The 16,203-nt window shown below is 39.9% G+C and overlaps 1 protein-coding gene across 8 annotated transcripts in view; it reads left to right on the plus strand.

Annotated features, from left to right (window-relative positions):
• The window catches only part of Parp6 (poly(ADP-ribose) polymerase family member 6), a 32,923-nt gene that overhangs the window by 10,212 nt on the left and 6,508 nt on the right, over positions 1-16,203 (plus strand). For 3 of the 8 annotated variants that reach the window (XM_021206350.2, XM_029543264.1, XM_029543263.1), the window contains exons 9-20: positions 1,526-1,675; positions 3,064-3,274; positions 3,758-3,811; positions 5,486-5,581; positions 6,089-6,181; positions 7,413-7,538; positions 9,210-9,275; positions 10,177-10,244; positions 12,174-12,222; positions 12,465-12,577; positions 13,270-13,342; positions 13,976-14,045. In XM_021206350.2, the coding sequence (XP_021062009.1) occupies positions 1,526-1,675; positions 3,064-3,274; positions 3,758-3,811; positions 5,486-5,581; positions 6,089-6,181; positions 7,413-7,538; positions 9,210-9,275; positions 10,177-10,244; positions 12,174-12,222; positions 12,465-12,577; positions 13,270-13,342; positions 13,976-14,045 (1,169 nt within the window). The remainder of the gene's footprint in view (positions 1-1,525; positions 1,676-3,063; positions 3,275-3,757; positions 3,812-5,485; positions 5,582-6,088; positions 6,182-7,412; positions 7,539-9,209; positions 9,276-10,176; positions 10,245-12,173; positions 12,223-12,464; positions 12,578-13,269; positions 13,343-13,975; positions 14,046-16,203) is intronic. The other 5 variants (XM_021206351.1, XM_029543265.1, XM_021206352.1 and 2 more) reach the window with 5 other exon arrangements.

The following is a 16,203-nucleotide window of genomic DNA, read 5'->3' on the forward strand; positions in this document are numbered from 1 at the left end:
CCTGGAACTCAGAAATCCGCCTGCCTCTGCCTCCCGAGTGCTGGGATTAAAGGCGTGCGCCACCACACCTGGCTAGCTCATGCCTTTTATCCCAGAAGCAGAGGCAGTCAGATCCCTCTAAGGCCAGCCTGGTCTTTGTAGATTGAGTTCCAGGACAGCCAGGACTACACAGAGAAACCATGTCTCAAAAGAAACGTATAAGAAAACTAGAGTTACTCATTTTATTTTATATGTGAATGTCTTTCCTACATATGTGTAGACCGAATATTTACAGGGTATAAACTTCGTAATGCTTAGGCTGATTCCAATATAGTGAATGGTCTAAGAATCCAGAAATACTGGAAAATTGCTCCTGGTTTCTAGCACAAGTAACTGGGTAACCTTATCCTGCTAATAAGGACATAAGACAAAGATGTTTGTAGGGTAAGAACTTAAACCTACTGTGAAAGGGCATCTTTGGAATATCGGAAATATTCAGTTTGCAATATATCAACTTGATAACTTAGAGCAGCAGTTAAAGCTGGAGATAAGCATCAGTGTGGGTGGGACTTGCTAACCATAGATATGGGACTGCTTACGGAGCATGAGAGGGTGAAAAGAAAATAGAATCAAGGGCAGAAGGTGTCTGAACACCTGAAGTATCCAAGAAGCCTCCAAGAGGGTAGACAGGGAAGAAGAACCACAAAATTGAGGTCAGAGGAATCTGGACCCCCTCAAAGTACAGTTCAGAGGCAGAGCACTCGCCTATCTGAAATGCGGGGAAATAAAGTATTTTATTGAGTTTGGGAAAGGAGGTGTGATCATGATCCCTAAAGACAAGTAGAGGCAGAGATAGATCCCAAATAAAGAAGTCAGTCTTAACTAGGAGGATCACCTTGTCTCCAGAGAATGAAGGGCTACAGATAAGAGTTGAAGTAGAAATAGATTTTATATTAGGATTGAAAAATTAGGGAAACAGACACCTCATGATTTTCTCTCATGAGAAGAAAAAGAGATGGATTGTTTGTAGGTGAAGTTTTGAGTTTGAAGAAGCTGACAAGGTTTTTTGTTTGTTTGTTTGTTTTTAATCTCAAAAGCATAGAGTAATCCTACAAAGAACTTGTCAAGGACAAATGATTTTCAAGTTGGGTTGCAAAGTCAAGTCATAAATTCAGGGATTCAGCTAACACTCTCAGTACCTCATGGACATAGTTACTATACTATTTGCAAAGCAGAAGGTTGTAGTCTCTTCTATCCTAACACCTCTGTTCTGTTCTCAGTGTAGTAATCTGTGGCATCAAACCTTTCCAGACTAGAGGTTTACTTTTATAGTTTCTCAGAAATGTTGTGGCCCATTGGGCTAGGTAATGGGAGTAAGTATTCCTAGGATGAAGATGGTGCTTTAGGACAGTATTGCAATGTACCAGTGTTATATCAAGGAGGCTCTAGTCATACATTATTCTATCATAACTAGCTTATATTCTATAAGTCTGTCCATTAGTCATATTCTTCTGCCTGATCTTGTTGAATCTTCTTGATCTCCCAGAATCCTATGTATGTTTACATCCCAACAATGGAAGCATCTGAGCAATGATTTCTTGAAGACCCAGCAGGAGAAGAGACACAGTTGGTTCAAGGCAAGTGGTACCATCAAGAAGTTCCGAGCTGGCCTCAGCATCTTCTCACCCATTCCCAAGTAAGTATTTCCCTAGAGTTGATTGTTTCCAAATATCTGTCTTGTTTTCCTCTCAAATGCCTAGATTAATTTCTTCTGTCTTTTCTCTAAAAGACAGAGTCCACTAAATTCTGTACCTGAAGCTGCTAATAACACATGGTCCTGGTCATCTTTGTATCCTTATCCTTCTGCTTTGAATCAATATTTGTAACTCATTCCTTGTGTAAAGCACAATATCCAGCTTTTAGAGGCCTGGATATTCGTTTTTCCCTGGGTTTTTTGTTTGTTTGTTTGTTTGTTTGTTTTGGGTTTTTTTGTATGTTTATGGGTGTTTTGTTAGTGCTGTGTGTGTGTTTCGTACCCTCTGAGGCTAGAAGAGGGTGGTGAATCCCCTGGAATTGAAGTTACAGATGGCTGTAAGCTGCCATGTGGGTGCTTGGAATCAAACCTGGCTCCTTTGCAAGAGTGGAGCTGTCATTCTAGCCCTTCATCTTTCTATCTTATCTTCAGCTCTCTTCCTTATTTCTTGCCATAAAGAGACAGAGTAATAGACACTTCTTTTTTTTTTTTTAAGGTTTTTTTGTTGTTGGTTTTTTAAAGATTCATTTATTTACATATATGAGTACACACTGTAGCTGTACAGATAGTTGTGAGCCTTCATCTTGTTGTTGGGAATTAAATTTAGGACCTGTGCTCACTCTGATCAACCCTACTCACTCCAGTCGGCCCTGACACTAACTTCTTGCTCATATGTAGAATGTACTGATTTCTAGTCTCTGGAAATAAACATTGCTCCGTTCTTTGTTCCTGATTCTATAGTTCTGCACTTTAGTACCTTCACTCCAAAGGTGAATGCAAAGCTACATTTATAGTGTCCTAGGGTTCACTATTGATGGTGGGACAGTTGACATTAGGCAAGGTTTAGGATGCAACTACTTGCCTAGCTTAGTATTGAATGCTTAGTTCTCCTCTCACACAACAAAAAATGATCATATCATCTTCAAAGAGCATACTTAGCCATACTTAGTCTTAATGACATGGTGGCTTTGGTTCTGCCTCTGCCTTTCTTCTATGCTACAACCAAAAGAACATAAAAATAATGATATAAAAGACAATTGTTATTATTCTATTTTGACACTTTAAGATAACAATAGACTGTCCCTTGGATTTGTGATCATTTGAGGCCTATGATGTTCATTTTTCTACTCTTCTAGAGCTCATAGTGAATTCCAAGTTTATTGTGTGTGTGTGTACATGTGTATGTGTTTCAAGACAGGGTTTCTCTTTGTAGCCCTGGCTGGCATGGAACTCACTTTGTAGACCAGACTGGCCTCAAATTGACAGAGATCTTCCTGCATTTGTCTCCACTGCTCAGCTTTGATTACTTTTTCTTTACTCTTTCTCTGAAGGTCTCCCAGTTTTCCTATCATACAGGACTCTATGCTGAAAGGCAAACTGGGTGTACCAGAGCTTCGAGTTGGACGCCTTATGAATCGTTCCATTTCTTGCACCATGAAGAACCCAAAAGTAGAGGTGTTTGGTTATCCCCCCAGCCCCCAGGCAGGTCTCCTGTGCCCCCAGCACGTGGGCCTCCCTCCCCCAGCACGGACTTCTCCTTTGGTACATGGGCTGGGAATGGCTTAATGTGGGCACCAGAAGGGAGGGGGTGGAAATGAGGGAGGAGGATAACTTTGCAAAGGTGTGGAGTGGGGTAGAGCTTTCCAGTCAAGTCCAGACATACATCATGAATGTATAGAATGATATAGTGTTTATTCGATGCTTGTATCTGTCTGATAGTAGTTTATAAAGCAGAGTCTGGAGATTGGCATGCCAAGGAGTTCATGTATAATCTAGGTCATGGTTACTACTTGGTAATAAGTTGCTGTGTGAGCCTATTCTAGCTTTGAAGATGGTTAAAGACAGGTGAACTTTTTCAGAACCTTTAATAAAACTTGTAAAAATTTTTCCAGCCTTGTGACTACTTAGACTCTTCTGAGCTAAGGCTTAGTAATTTTTAGGAGAATCCTGGGTTGTGGGTGTGAATGAGGTGTTTGAGTCCCACTTAATTGGAGACTAATAGACTCTGTCTTGTGCTCTTACTAGGTCAGTGGTCACTGCAAGAACATCCCCACTCTGGAGTATGGATTCCTTGTCCAGGTAAACAAGTCGAGATCTTTTTTCCAGCGCCCTTCCCTGTTGCTCACCCGTCCAACTGCCTAAACCTCCTAGCTCTTGAGTTACTTATTTCCTGAGTTGATTTGTTCCCAGAACTATGTTGAGTATTGATTGAGTAAGTAAGAGAAAAGAGAGCCTGTATTCTATCCTTAAGAGGGTCATAGCATTACTGACAGCATTTACATCAGTGATGCTTAACCCTCTTAGTGCTACTATGACCCTTTAGTACAATTCCGTATGTTGTAGTGACCTCCAACCATTAAATTATTTTTGTTGCTACTTGATAGCTGTAATTTTGCTACTGTTATGAATTGTACTGTAAATATCTGTGTTTTCCAATGGTTTTAGGTGATCCTTATGAAAGGTTTGTTCCACTCCCAAAAGACTCTTGACCCACAAGCTTAGAGCCATTGATTTAGAGGTTAAATACCTAGCCCATAAACATATAAATGGGAACAACCAGATTTATACACAAAAAACAAGTCAGTGTTAAGTAAATTAAAAAAATTAAAACCAAGTTGTTTAAGATATTTCTGTAAGAGCTCTTGATTTGTGCCATCTTAGTATTGTGTGTGTGTGTGTGTGTGTGTGTGTGTGTGTTTGTAGGAGATTGGCTAATTGCCTTAGGTGGTAGAAATGTCTTAAGCTCTGCCCTCTAGCATCTAATCTTGGATTGAATACTCACATGCCACAAATAAAAAGTCTATAATGACTGTAACCACTTCAACTGATTAATTAGTACCTGTTAATAAAATACTTTCATGGGAGCCTGTGAAATGGTTTAGCTGGTAAAAGCACTTATTGTGCAAGTCCCAGGAATGCATATTAACGCGCAAGGATAGAGTCTCTCTGTGTAACAGCCCTGGCTGTCCTGGAACTCACTCTGTAGACCAGGCTGACCTAGGACTCTCAGAGATCCACCTGCCTCTGCCTCCAGAGTGCTGGGGTCAAACCCATTCACCACCAGTACCTGATTTAGAATTTGACCTTTTAAATTTAATTAATTAGAGGGAGAGAGTGTGTGTGTATGTGCATGCATGCACACACTTGTGTACCATAACATTTACGTGAAGGTCAGAAGATACTTGTGGGTGTTGATTTTTCCTTCTGCCTATGGGTTCCAGTAACTCAGGTTCACAGGCTTGATGCCCTCTCAGAATTTGAATATTCCCATGGATAAATCTCATTTCTTGCAACATACCTATGAGGTGCATAATGTACCACTTTATAAATGATGAAAACAAGGCTAAATTTTTTTTTTTTTTTTTTTTGGTTTTTTCGAGACAGGGTTTCTCTGTGTAGCCTTGGCTGTCCTGGAACTCACTTTGTAGACCAGGCTGGCCTCGAACTCAGAAATCCACCTGCCCCTGCCTCCTGAGTGCTGGGATTAAAGGCATGGGCCACCACGCCCGACTAAGGCTAAATTTTTCTGACTCTCCAAGTTATATTTGGTAGTAAATAGCTGATATAGATGTCAACTTAAGAGTTCTATCTCAAGTTCTTATTTGTACAGTAACAAATAGTTACCAGTTTAGTGAGACCATCAGTTTAAGTTCAAGATCTAAGCTAGAAAAGCTTAAATTATTTCCATTATCTCCAAAACAACAAGAAAACCATCTATAATTCCAAAAGATGTGGACTCTGTTCTCTCTCCAGATTATGAAGTATGCAGAGCAGAGGATTCCAACGTTAAATGAGTACTGTGTGGTGTGTGATGAGCAGCATGTCTTCCAGAATGGGTCCATGCTCAAGGTATAGGCCCCTTCTCTGACCCTCTTCCTTAATCCTTTCTCCTTTCTTCCTAGGCCTGTATTAAAGGATGAGTTCTGTCCTCAATCCTGGAAACTCTAGAAATAATTGGTTTATTTTTTTTTAGAAAATAATTTTCTCTGGACTATAAACAGGGATCTGGTATTGACCAGGGTGTACTTGGCTATTCCCAAATCTCAGTAGGTAGGCCGAACACTTACCTATAAATTATAATCTATGTGTATATATTTAAGACTAAGGAGCAGTGTTCTGGAAACTTAGAAGAGAGAACCTCTAACTACCTTCAGGACCAGAGAAAACTTTATAGGTAGACAAAAGTCACTGGACCTTCCTAGTAAGGCATGTAAATTTGGATTGACAGTTCCCTCAGCATACCCTGCCCATCCCAGATTCTTGCCTTACTCTAGAATTGCATACAGTCAGTTCTGTCTTTCCCTCCATCTTCTCAGTACACAGCCCATAGCTCCACTGTTTTCTGTGTCCCTTTAGCCAGCTGTCTGTACTCGTGAGTTATGCGTCTTCTCCTTCTACACACTGGGAGTCATGTCTGGAGCTGCAGAAGAAGTGGCTACAGGAGCAGAGGTAGGAAAAAGATCCTGGGGAATTGGGATCAAAAGAGGCCAAGCATGGTGGCACATGCCTTTAATCTCAGGATTTAGAAGGCAGAGGCATGAGGATCTCTGAATTTGAGGCCAGCTTGGACTTCATAGTTAGTTCCAGTGCAACCAGAACTATATATAGCAAGACCCCATTTCAAAACAAAGCAAAAAAAGCAAAGGAACCCAGCAATTTCATTCCTTGGAATTTAGCCTCCAAATATACTTTTTTTAAAAAAGAATTATTTATTTATTACATATAAGTACACTGTAGCTATCTTCAGACACACCAGAAGAGGGCATCAGATCTCATTACAGATGGTTGTGAGCCACCATGTGGTTTCTGGGAATTGAACTCAGGACTTACGGCAGAGCAGTCAGTGCTCTTAACCGCTGAGCCATCTCTCCAGCCTCCAAATATACTTTTATGATTAATGATGTTCACTACAATACAAAGCTTATAATAAAACAAAAATAGATAATATACTGTAGGAGGTCCATTCAAATTATGGTCTATCCCTACTTCAAAAATACTGAACAGATGTCATTTATACACATAAAATTATAATACACGGTTATGTCCCAAATCAAATACCAACTCAGGCTTGTGGTGGTGACATGTTCCTTTTGCTTCCTAGCTGCTTTGAGGGCCAAAGCAGGAGGGTTTTTTCAGTTAAAGCCTTGCAAGTGCTTCTTTAGCAGAGATGAGGTCCTCCATTCATTCCCAGCCCTCTTTGATCAAGAAGGAAAGAACAGATAAATACCAGAATATTTGGACTGTTACTCATCAAATTTTATAGTTACTTAGGAACAAATGAATTTGTTTGGGGAATTAGAGATGATATTTCTTTTCTTTAATCATTTTGCTAGTATTTGAAGTTGAGGTAAAGATTTATTTTTATTTTATTCGTATAAGTGTATGTATATATGTGTACTCTGGGTGTCTGATGACCACAGAAGTCAGAAGGAAGGTATCAGATCCTCTAGAATTGGAGCTACAGGTAGTAAGCTGTCATGTGGGCGCTGGGAACTGAACCCTGGCCCTCTGCAAGAGCATCAAATATTCTTAGCCACTGAGTGATTTCTATAGCCCCAGTATTTTTATAATTTTGTATTTTTCTAACTAGAAAGGCATGAAAAAATATCTGCAGTCTGGAGACCACTTGACTCCCAGAACTGGGTGGTCATTTAGTTCTTCCTTTTTCTTTTCTCCTAAGGTCGTAGATCTGCTGGTGGCCATGTGTAGAGCAGCTTTGGAGTCCCCTAGAAAAAGCATCATCTTCGAGCCTTATCCCTCTGTGGTGGACCCCACTGACCCCAAGACTCTGGCCTTTAACCCTAAGGTATAGTTGTTTGGGAAGAAAAAGCTAATGATCAGAAATGGTAAATGGTGGGAGGTTCGGTTGTCATTTCAATACGTACAGTTCACGTAAAGGACAGAAGAAATGGAACACTTGTTTCTTGGGTACTCTTTAATTCTAGGGTTAATCTGACAAAATAGCTGGGTTTGTCAAAAGAAGGGAAGAAAAATTAGTACCTGTTATAATCATGATGGGAGAACATGTTCTATAGGTTTGGGCTAGATGTGGTGGACTGAGGCAGGAGAATTGCTTATGGTTTGAGGCCAGCCTGGATTACATAGTAAACTTCAGGGTAACTTAGGCTATCCACTGAGATCATGACTGGAAGGAAAGCAAAGCAGAACAACAGTGGAGGAGATAGGATTTTTGGGAGCCAGCCAGACCTAGATTCCATCAGATCTTTGGCTTCCTAGTAGAATGGTGCTAGGAAGGCACTTAAACTTTCTCATTTTCAACTGCCCTGCCTATAAAAGGGTGTAGTAGTTATTTTGTGGATTGTTATAAAAATGAGATATAATGATATAAAATACCCTATGAGGGTTCTCCAGAGGAACAGCTAAAAGCTGTGAACTACTTTAAATATATTCCATTCATACCCATGTGAATTACAGAGGGAGGGTTTATTATGGGGAATAACCCCATCTACTTAGGAGGCTAAGAAGTCCCCATATCTACAGTAAGCAAGCTGGAAACTGCAGAGAGCCTGTGGCGAATGACATTCCAGTTTCAGTCCAGAGGCTTAAAAGCCAAGTATGTTGTTCCAGACTGAGAACCATATAGGCTCAAGGCTCATAGAGCCAATTTTGCAATTCATTTAGATCTAAAGCTGGGAGGAGAATACTCTTTTATTCAAGAGCTAGGGTTGAGGAAGGTTAGCTTTTTTAAATTCTATTTGAGTCTCTATTTGACTAGATGAGATCCTTATTAAGGAATGTGATCTTCTTTGCCTAGTATACTTACTCAGCTGTTAAATCAGAACTTTAAAACATCTCCACAACAAACCCAGAAGTCATGTTTGACCAAATAAGTAGGTACCCCATTGACCTTTTTCCAAGACAGGGTTTCTCTATATAGCCCTGGTTGTCCTGGAAGTCACTCTGTAGACCAGGCTGGACTCAAATTCAGAGATCTACCTGCCTGTTCTTTCCATGTATATTAAAGGAATGCATCACCAGCTTCCAAAATGACTTCTAAAATTAACCATCACCGTGTATCACAATGCTTCATTGTTATGTCAGTACATTGGGCACAGTATAACTAGATTTATACATTTGTTTAATACTGAGGACATCTCTGAGGATGATCAGAGTTACAAATAGATGCTAGGGTATAACTCAATCAGCATGTACGCTGCCATGGAATCAATCCCTAGCAACACTAAAGTCCTGATGTGAAAAAAAAAATCAAACAAGCAAAATACCTCTTGTCATTTGCAAACAGGGCTTGAAATACTTTAATGTGTTCAATGACTTACCCGATTAATTACAACTGGTAAAAGAGGACTAGCATGTGACTCTAGAGTTTTCTAATAAAATTCATATTTCCATGGCACACTTAGGTCTAGACTTAAACTTACCTTCTTTTTCATTGTATCTTTGTATCTGATTTGTATTTCTTCATCTGAATCTTTTATTTCTCATTGACTATGAATAGAAGAAGAATTATGAGCGGCTTCAGAAAGCTCTGGATAGTGTGATGTCCATCCGGGAGATGACCCAGGTATTTGCCTTCTCTTTGCCAAGCCCCATGCCCTTTTCTGCTTGTAATTCTCTGGACTAGGGTAAGGATTCAGGGAAGACACTCAGATTCTTCCATTTTTCTATGCTCCCTCTGTAGCCTTCCAAGTTCCTGTTTTTTGTTTTGCTAGCTTTCTTACCCCAATTCTCTTCACTCCCAACATGTCTCTCCCAACGTTATCTTTGCTGCTGGTCTTTCACAAGTTGTTCATATTTTAACATTTTTCCATAGTTCTTAGGGAATTAGAGAAGTGAGGGAAAGACTTCTGCTCAAGGTTGGGAGGGTGAAGAAGAGGCTTGAAGGTGAGGTGTTAGATCCAGGGGCTGGATCTTCTGTCCTTCTAGGGGTGGGGCAGCCACACACACGGAGCAGTGATCATCCTTTGACTCAAGGCTGTCCCTCATCAGATTTCCCCACCCCTCATCTGCAGTATCTGCATGAATAGACATTCATTTGTATTCACATTTACAGATGGGCCTCTTGTCAGCAAATCCTACATATTACAGTGCAGACTAACACAGAAGGTGCACCTAGAAAAGATGATATACTTATTAGAAAGACTGTTTATGTGAAGATATGCCACAGGATTCTTTAGCCTAATTTTTGGGGGACATTGATTTTATTTTTTGATTTATAAGTAACTTTTTTAGAGCTGTTGGAATTGCATAAAATGAGGGAGACCCACCTGCGTGTTGTTTTGTAAGCATCTTCAGTCATTTTCATATTTATGAGTCTTCCCAACCCACCTGGGCCTCTTTAAGGGTGGAAACCCCCTTGTTTTTATTCCTCCAATTTTCTATCTTGCTTTGAGTTTCAGTAATCTGCAGAAAGTGGAAGGGGCCCTTTCTCTCCTGGGAGATAATCTGTGGCCATCATCTTACAGGGCTCATATTTGGAAATCAAGAAACAGATGGACAAGCTGGATCCCTTGGCCCATCCTCTTCTGCAGTGGTATGGATAGAATGGCTCAGGCTTCATAGGGAGTGGGGGAGGAAGGAGTTGTGGGGCACTTCAGCATACTTTGCAAGGTTGTAAGTATGACTGCTTTTTCTTGGTGTTATGCAGGCAAGGCTTGACCTGAACAGTAACTGAGAGCCTACAAAGAGTTCACAAATTCTGACATGATTTTTCCCACTGTTTGTTTTCTTACTTACTTCTTTCAGTTATATATATATATATATATATATATATATATATATATATATATATAGTGTGTGTGTGTGTGTGTATGGTTATTTGTCATGTACAACATGCATTATAAAATGGGTCATTTGAGGTTTTTGTTGCTGCACTGTTGCCCATGATGACTTAGCAATTTTCAAGAATTTAATGCCATTAGTAGGTTTTGAGCTTCTTACCATGTACCAGTTCATTTTAGCTTAGTTTTTTGTGTGTTCAAAGAAATTCATCTCTACCTGCTATCTCCTCCTCCTATGTATGTAGAGGGACTAGAGCCAGATACACCATTGTTTCTACTGCTGGGAAACTATTCCCTATTACTCTTCCTCCCCCTGCTGACTTCTCTGTTTTCCTGACAGTTCTTTCTAGTTTGCTTCCTTCCAAGTCAGCCTCTGACACTATGAAGCCAATGCAGTAGATTACTCCCTCATAGCATGAGTAATTACCAGACATAGACTTCCAAAGTAGCATTCCAAAGTTCATGGTGAGAACCTGAGATTCTTTAGTTGGTGAAATACTTACCATAGAAGCATGAAGACCTGAGCTTGACCCCTGGCACCCACAAAAGCAGCCAGGCATGATGGCATCACACACTTGTAATCACAGCACAGGGAAGAAGAGATAAGTAGACCTTTGCGCTCATTTCCAGCCAAAGTACTTCAATCAGTGTGCCCCAGGTCCCAGTGAAAGACTTAATTATACAAACCAGGTGGACATCTCCTAAGGAACAACACCTGAGGTTGACTTCTGGCCTTCACAGGCACACATGTCTGTGCCACCTCCCCAATGTACAATTGCATATACATACACAAAAATTTAAACAAGCACAAAATAAACAGTAGATTAGATACAGAAAATACATTTTATCCACTGTAGGCAATAGTGTTCTTGCTGAACGCTCACTCAGTGTTTTGTGCTTTTGCTCTCCTGCCTCTGCGATTAGCCTATATACAGCCTAGTATTCCCTTGACTCCTCAGAAAGTTCATTCTAGTTTCTTCTTTTTGTTTTCCCCAACCTATATAGTATCCTTTCCATTTTCCCATCCCTGAGAGTCTTTAGCAGTCTTCTGAACTTAAGCTAGATGATTCCTAGGCGGGCGTGGTGGCGAACGGCTTTAATCCCAGTACTCGGGAGGCAGAGGCAGGTGGATTTCTGAGTTCCAGGCCAGCCTGGTCTACAAAGTGAGTTCCAGGACAGCCAGGGCTATACAGAGAAACCCTGTCTCGAAAAAAACCAAAAAAAAAAAAAAAAAAAAGATGATTCCTGAGTCTGTTTTGAGATTTTAACCCCAGACACAAGTTAAGCTGGTTTTGATTCAGACCTACCCTGCCCCCCCAAATTGGTAACAGCGAACATTCTTTTTGTTCTATGCTTTTCTCTCCCTAGATGTAGTAGCTTTTCCCTTGACTCTTTTTATCCATTGTTTAATTCCTTGATAATTGGTTGGTTGGTAGCTTCTCTTTAAAATTTATTTATATAATACATATATGATATTTATAAACACATACATGTATAATGTATACAGTGTATGTAGTTTATATATAAGCATTATCACTTAATATCAATATGGCCTGGATATAAGCACACAATTCAGACATTAGAATCTTATTTGCTGTCCCTAGATTAGAAGTAAGTTGCTTTTTCAGGATCGCTTCACCATGTACTTATTCTGTCCCTTCTCATTTTCTCTTCCTTCCCAGGATAATTTCTAGCAACAGGTCACACATTGTCAAACTACCTCTCAGCAGGGTAAGTGATTAGTCTCCCTCTGTAAGCTTCAAACTTCTAGTGAGAAGCAAGGAGGGAGTTTCTGCTCACTCACCTCCTTCTCTCTAACTGGCTTGGCTGGCACTGCCCATCAGTAGTTTTCTGAGTCTGAAGGTGTTCCTTTGTTGAGGGTTAGTGTAGCTATCATTTGTTTCCTGTTCCCAATCTTTCCCTCCCTGATCTCTATTTCTGCTCTGTTTCTACCCCACCCCCACCCTGGGCAGCAGCTGAAGTTCATGCACACCTCACACCAATTCCTCCTGCTGAGCAGCCCTCCTGCCAAGGAGGCTCGGTTCCGGACCGCCAAGAAGCTGTACGGAAGCACCTTTGCTTTCCAGTAAGGAAGGTGGAGGCTGGGCAGCAAGAGGTGGTGGGGTAGGGGACTATGGCCATGGGTTATAGGAGTTACATTTTTTTCATGATTGTCAGTTAATCCGCTGTTATTTATTAAATGCTACTGTGGTAGGTTCTGTAAAGGATTAAAATGCTATGTATGACATGGTTTTTATTTTTAAGTTGCTTATGTTATAGTTGAATAGAAATAATATTTACATGTAAAAAGCTACACAGGAACAGATTGGAAGGATAGATTTGTATGTTTTGGGAAGAAATCTACAATTTATTTCTAATGGGGGGATGGAGAAAGAGAAAAGTATTAAGGGTAAATTAAAGGGAGTTGTTAGTACTTTAAAAAATATGTTATGATTTCTGTACTAGAAAACAGTATTTGAGATCAGGGATCAGCTTGTTGGATTTGAGATGAATTTATTGAATTTAAAACACCAAGAAAATAGGGAAATGAAAATACTGAGCCTGTAGTTGAGGGTTTAAGATGTGGTTAGCTGAACAACAGATGTAATGTTTAACCACACACACAGCTTGCTGCTTATGACTGTATATGTAGCATGTCAGCCATAGGTGTCTCTGCCCATCTGCATGTAATGTGTGGGTAAGGAGGGTGGGAATGGCAGTGTTTGAAGTTCTAGGAATCGTATACAGTGAGGAGACATGTAGTATCCTGCCTTACAGTGGGTCCCACATTGAGAATTGGCATTCAATCCTGCGCAATGGGCTGGTCAATGCATCCTACACCAAACTTCAGGTGAGGCTATGTCCCTTTCCTCTTTCTTTCCACTCCCCACTTCACTCAGTTTTATGGTAGTCTGCTATAAAGTTCTTGAAAACCTGTTCATTTTCATCCCTTGCCTATTTGGGAGCTTCCTTACAGAGAAAGTTGTCATTGTAGATGTAGAATGAATGTGGCTGTTGTATATTTTAGGTTGAGCTGTGTTTTGGTAATTTGTAGAAGTGAATTAACCTATTATAATGACAGTGAATTTCCATTTTATGGCTCTTCAAGGTATTGTTAGAAAGACTTATTTCAGTGTCCTGAGAAACTACTGGGAGTGGTTTTTGTTCCTCTTCCTGCTACCTCTTCCATAGTTCCTTTGTTTGAGAATCTGAAAATGTATGAAGGCCTGAGGTCAGAAGTATGAATGCTGAGGCAGTGACTCAGCGGCTCTATTCCTCCCCATTTTCTAAGGCAGTAATCTATAGTGCTTTGTAAGCAAGCAGTTTAGCCAATCAGCTTTCTAAAGTAGGTACCTAGAGTTATTTGGATGCATGAGAAGGTAGGCAAATGGAAAGACAGAAGACTGCATAAGTGGTGTGGATGCCTAAAATACAGCCATGGGGGGCCTAGGCTCATATATTCATCCTGGTGTTTCCCTGCAAGCTGCATGGAGCAGCCTATGGCAAAGGCATCTACCTGAGCCCCATCTCCAGTATTTCCTTTGGATACTCAGGTAAGCAATACTCTCTGACTACCTTGACTCTCTTTATATTGCATCCATCTGTGAACACATGATCTGTGCTCTCTCTTCTCCCATCATGAGTACTTGGTCTTTGTCAGTACCTTCTCCAATCATGGATACATAATCTGTCTTTATTTCCTCTTATTAGATGGATATATAATCATGGATACATAATCTGCCTCTATTTCCTCTTATTAGAAACTTAGATTGTTTGTGAGGAAGGAGTAGTTATTGTTAAAAATGCTGTTCTGTAGGAAGTAGGCCCCGGGGATGGGTTAATGAATAACTGGAAAGGAGAAAAAAAAAAAAAAAAAAGGCTTTTTGTAGACAGACCAGATTTGTTGTTTTTTTAAGATGGACTTCTGTTGTCCGTGCCATCCTACAACTCAATATGTGCCCAAAGATGACTTTGAACTCCTGATCCTCCTAAGAACTGGAATTACAGTCATGTGTCACCATGCCCATGTAAACTATTTTTTTTTTTTAAGTTTTTTCAAGACAGGGTTTCTCTGTGTAGCGTAAACTACTTTTTTATATGAGCAATTATAAATTATGTGTGTACATGTGAATTCATGTGTTAATATTCTCTAGTGTTGGAGTCTTAGAATTTTTGGAGACATTATCTTGATCTTATGTTTTTAAAGACATTATTCTCTCTCTCTCAACCCCCCTTTTAAAATTTAAATATTCTATAATTACACACTATTATAATAATTACGTTGAGTACAGAGAAAGTACTTCATTTTAGAACCATGAATGAGGTCCAGAGTCTAAGGTGATGATTCTAGCATTATCTAGCTCAGAAAAAGAACTGGAATTGGGACTTTCAGTGTTTTAGGTTCATGTTCCTCTCTGGTCTGCTTTTGTTCTTAATCAGTGGATTCTCTAATCAATGGCCACTGTGCAGTTGCATGTGCTGTATAAGAAGGCAGTTACACTAGATTTTTTTCTAAATTATTATATTGTATTTTTGGTAATTATAGTCATTATAGAAATAAGAAAATACATTTAGAATCAAATAACTACAAAACTAATAATCTAGTTATGGTGTTATACATCAGGTACATCAGTAATCCTAGATATTCAGGAGGCTGAGGCAAGAAGATCATGAATTTGAGGTCAGTGTTGGCAACTTATTGAGAACATGTCTTAAACTTATAGAATGCCTGGGAATATGAGTTCATGGTGGAGTATTTCTTAGCATACATGAGTCCTTAAGTTCCAATAATAAGTCCCAATCTTCAGTTCTATAAAAACCAAACAAATCTAGAACCTTTTTAATGATAGAACAAACCAATCAAAAAGGAAGAGGCAATGATAGGTAGAAAGAAAAATGAGTATGCTGATATAGATGGTATAGGGCAGGACTGAAAAAGCTAGATGGTTCTTTTAAGGAACTTGGTGACTCATGCCTTTAATCCCAGCCCTCAGGAGGCAGACAGGGGTGGGAGTGGGGGTCCTCTATGAGTTCTAGGGCAATCTGAATTATATAGTAAGTTCCAGGCCACTCTTGATTACAGAATGAGACCTTATTTCAAAAACCAAACAGACTGAAAAATGGGGACCAAGATAAGATGTAGCTTAGTGGTGCAGGGCTTGCCTAGCATGTGTAGTGAGGCAACTGCAAAAGCAACTGCTAGACCATGGTTAGTTTAAGAAGAGTTGGCAGAGATGGGAACAAAGAAGCCAACATACCTACAGATGTAACACATTTTTAAAGCTCAGGGGTAAAGTCTGTAAATGTTAAATCAATCTTTGAAACTTTTTGTCAGAACTAGAAAATTGTAAAAGCATTTTGGGGTTTTGGTTGTTTCTTTGGGGATGGAACTCCAGGCTTGAAACAGGATAGATAAACACTCTATTGACCTCTTAAGTATTCCCCCTCTTCCCATAATCTTACAAGTCTTAAATTATCAAGGAACAACTTGTTTGAATCTTAGGTAAAAATCTAGCAAATAGAGAAATTGCAACAACTAATCAAAGCTTGACAAATCTGATTGAAACTAAAGCTCTCCATCAGAGTGCTCCCATACACACACCCAGACACAGACACAACACACACACACACACACACACACACACACACACACACACACACACGCACACGCGCACGCACACATGTTTCTGGTTTTTTGAGATAGGATTTCTT

The sequence above is a fragment of the Mus pahari genome, chromosome 10 (genome assembly GCF_900095145.1).
Source record: "Mus pahari chromosome 10, PAHARI_EIJ_v1.1, whole genome shotgun sequence".
In the NCBI taxonomy this organism is placed as follows: Eukaryota; Metazoa; Chordata; class Mammalia; order Rodentia; family Muridae; genus Mus; species Mus pahari.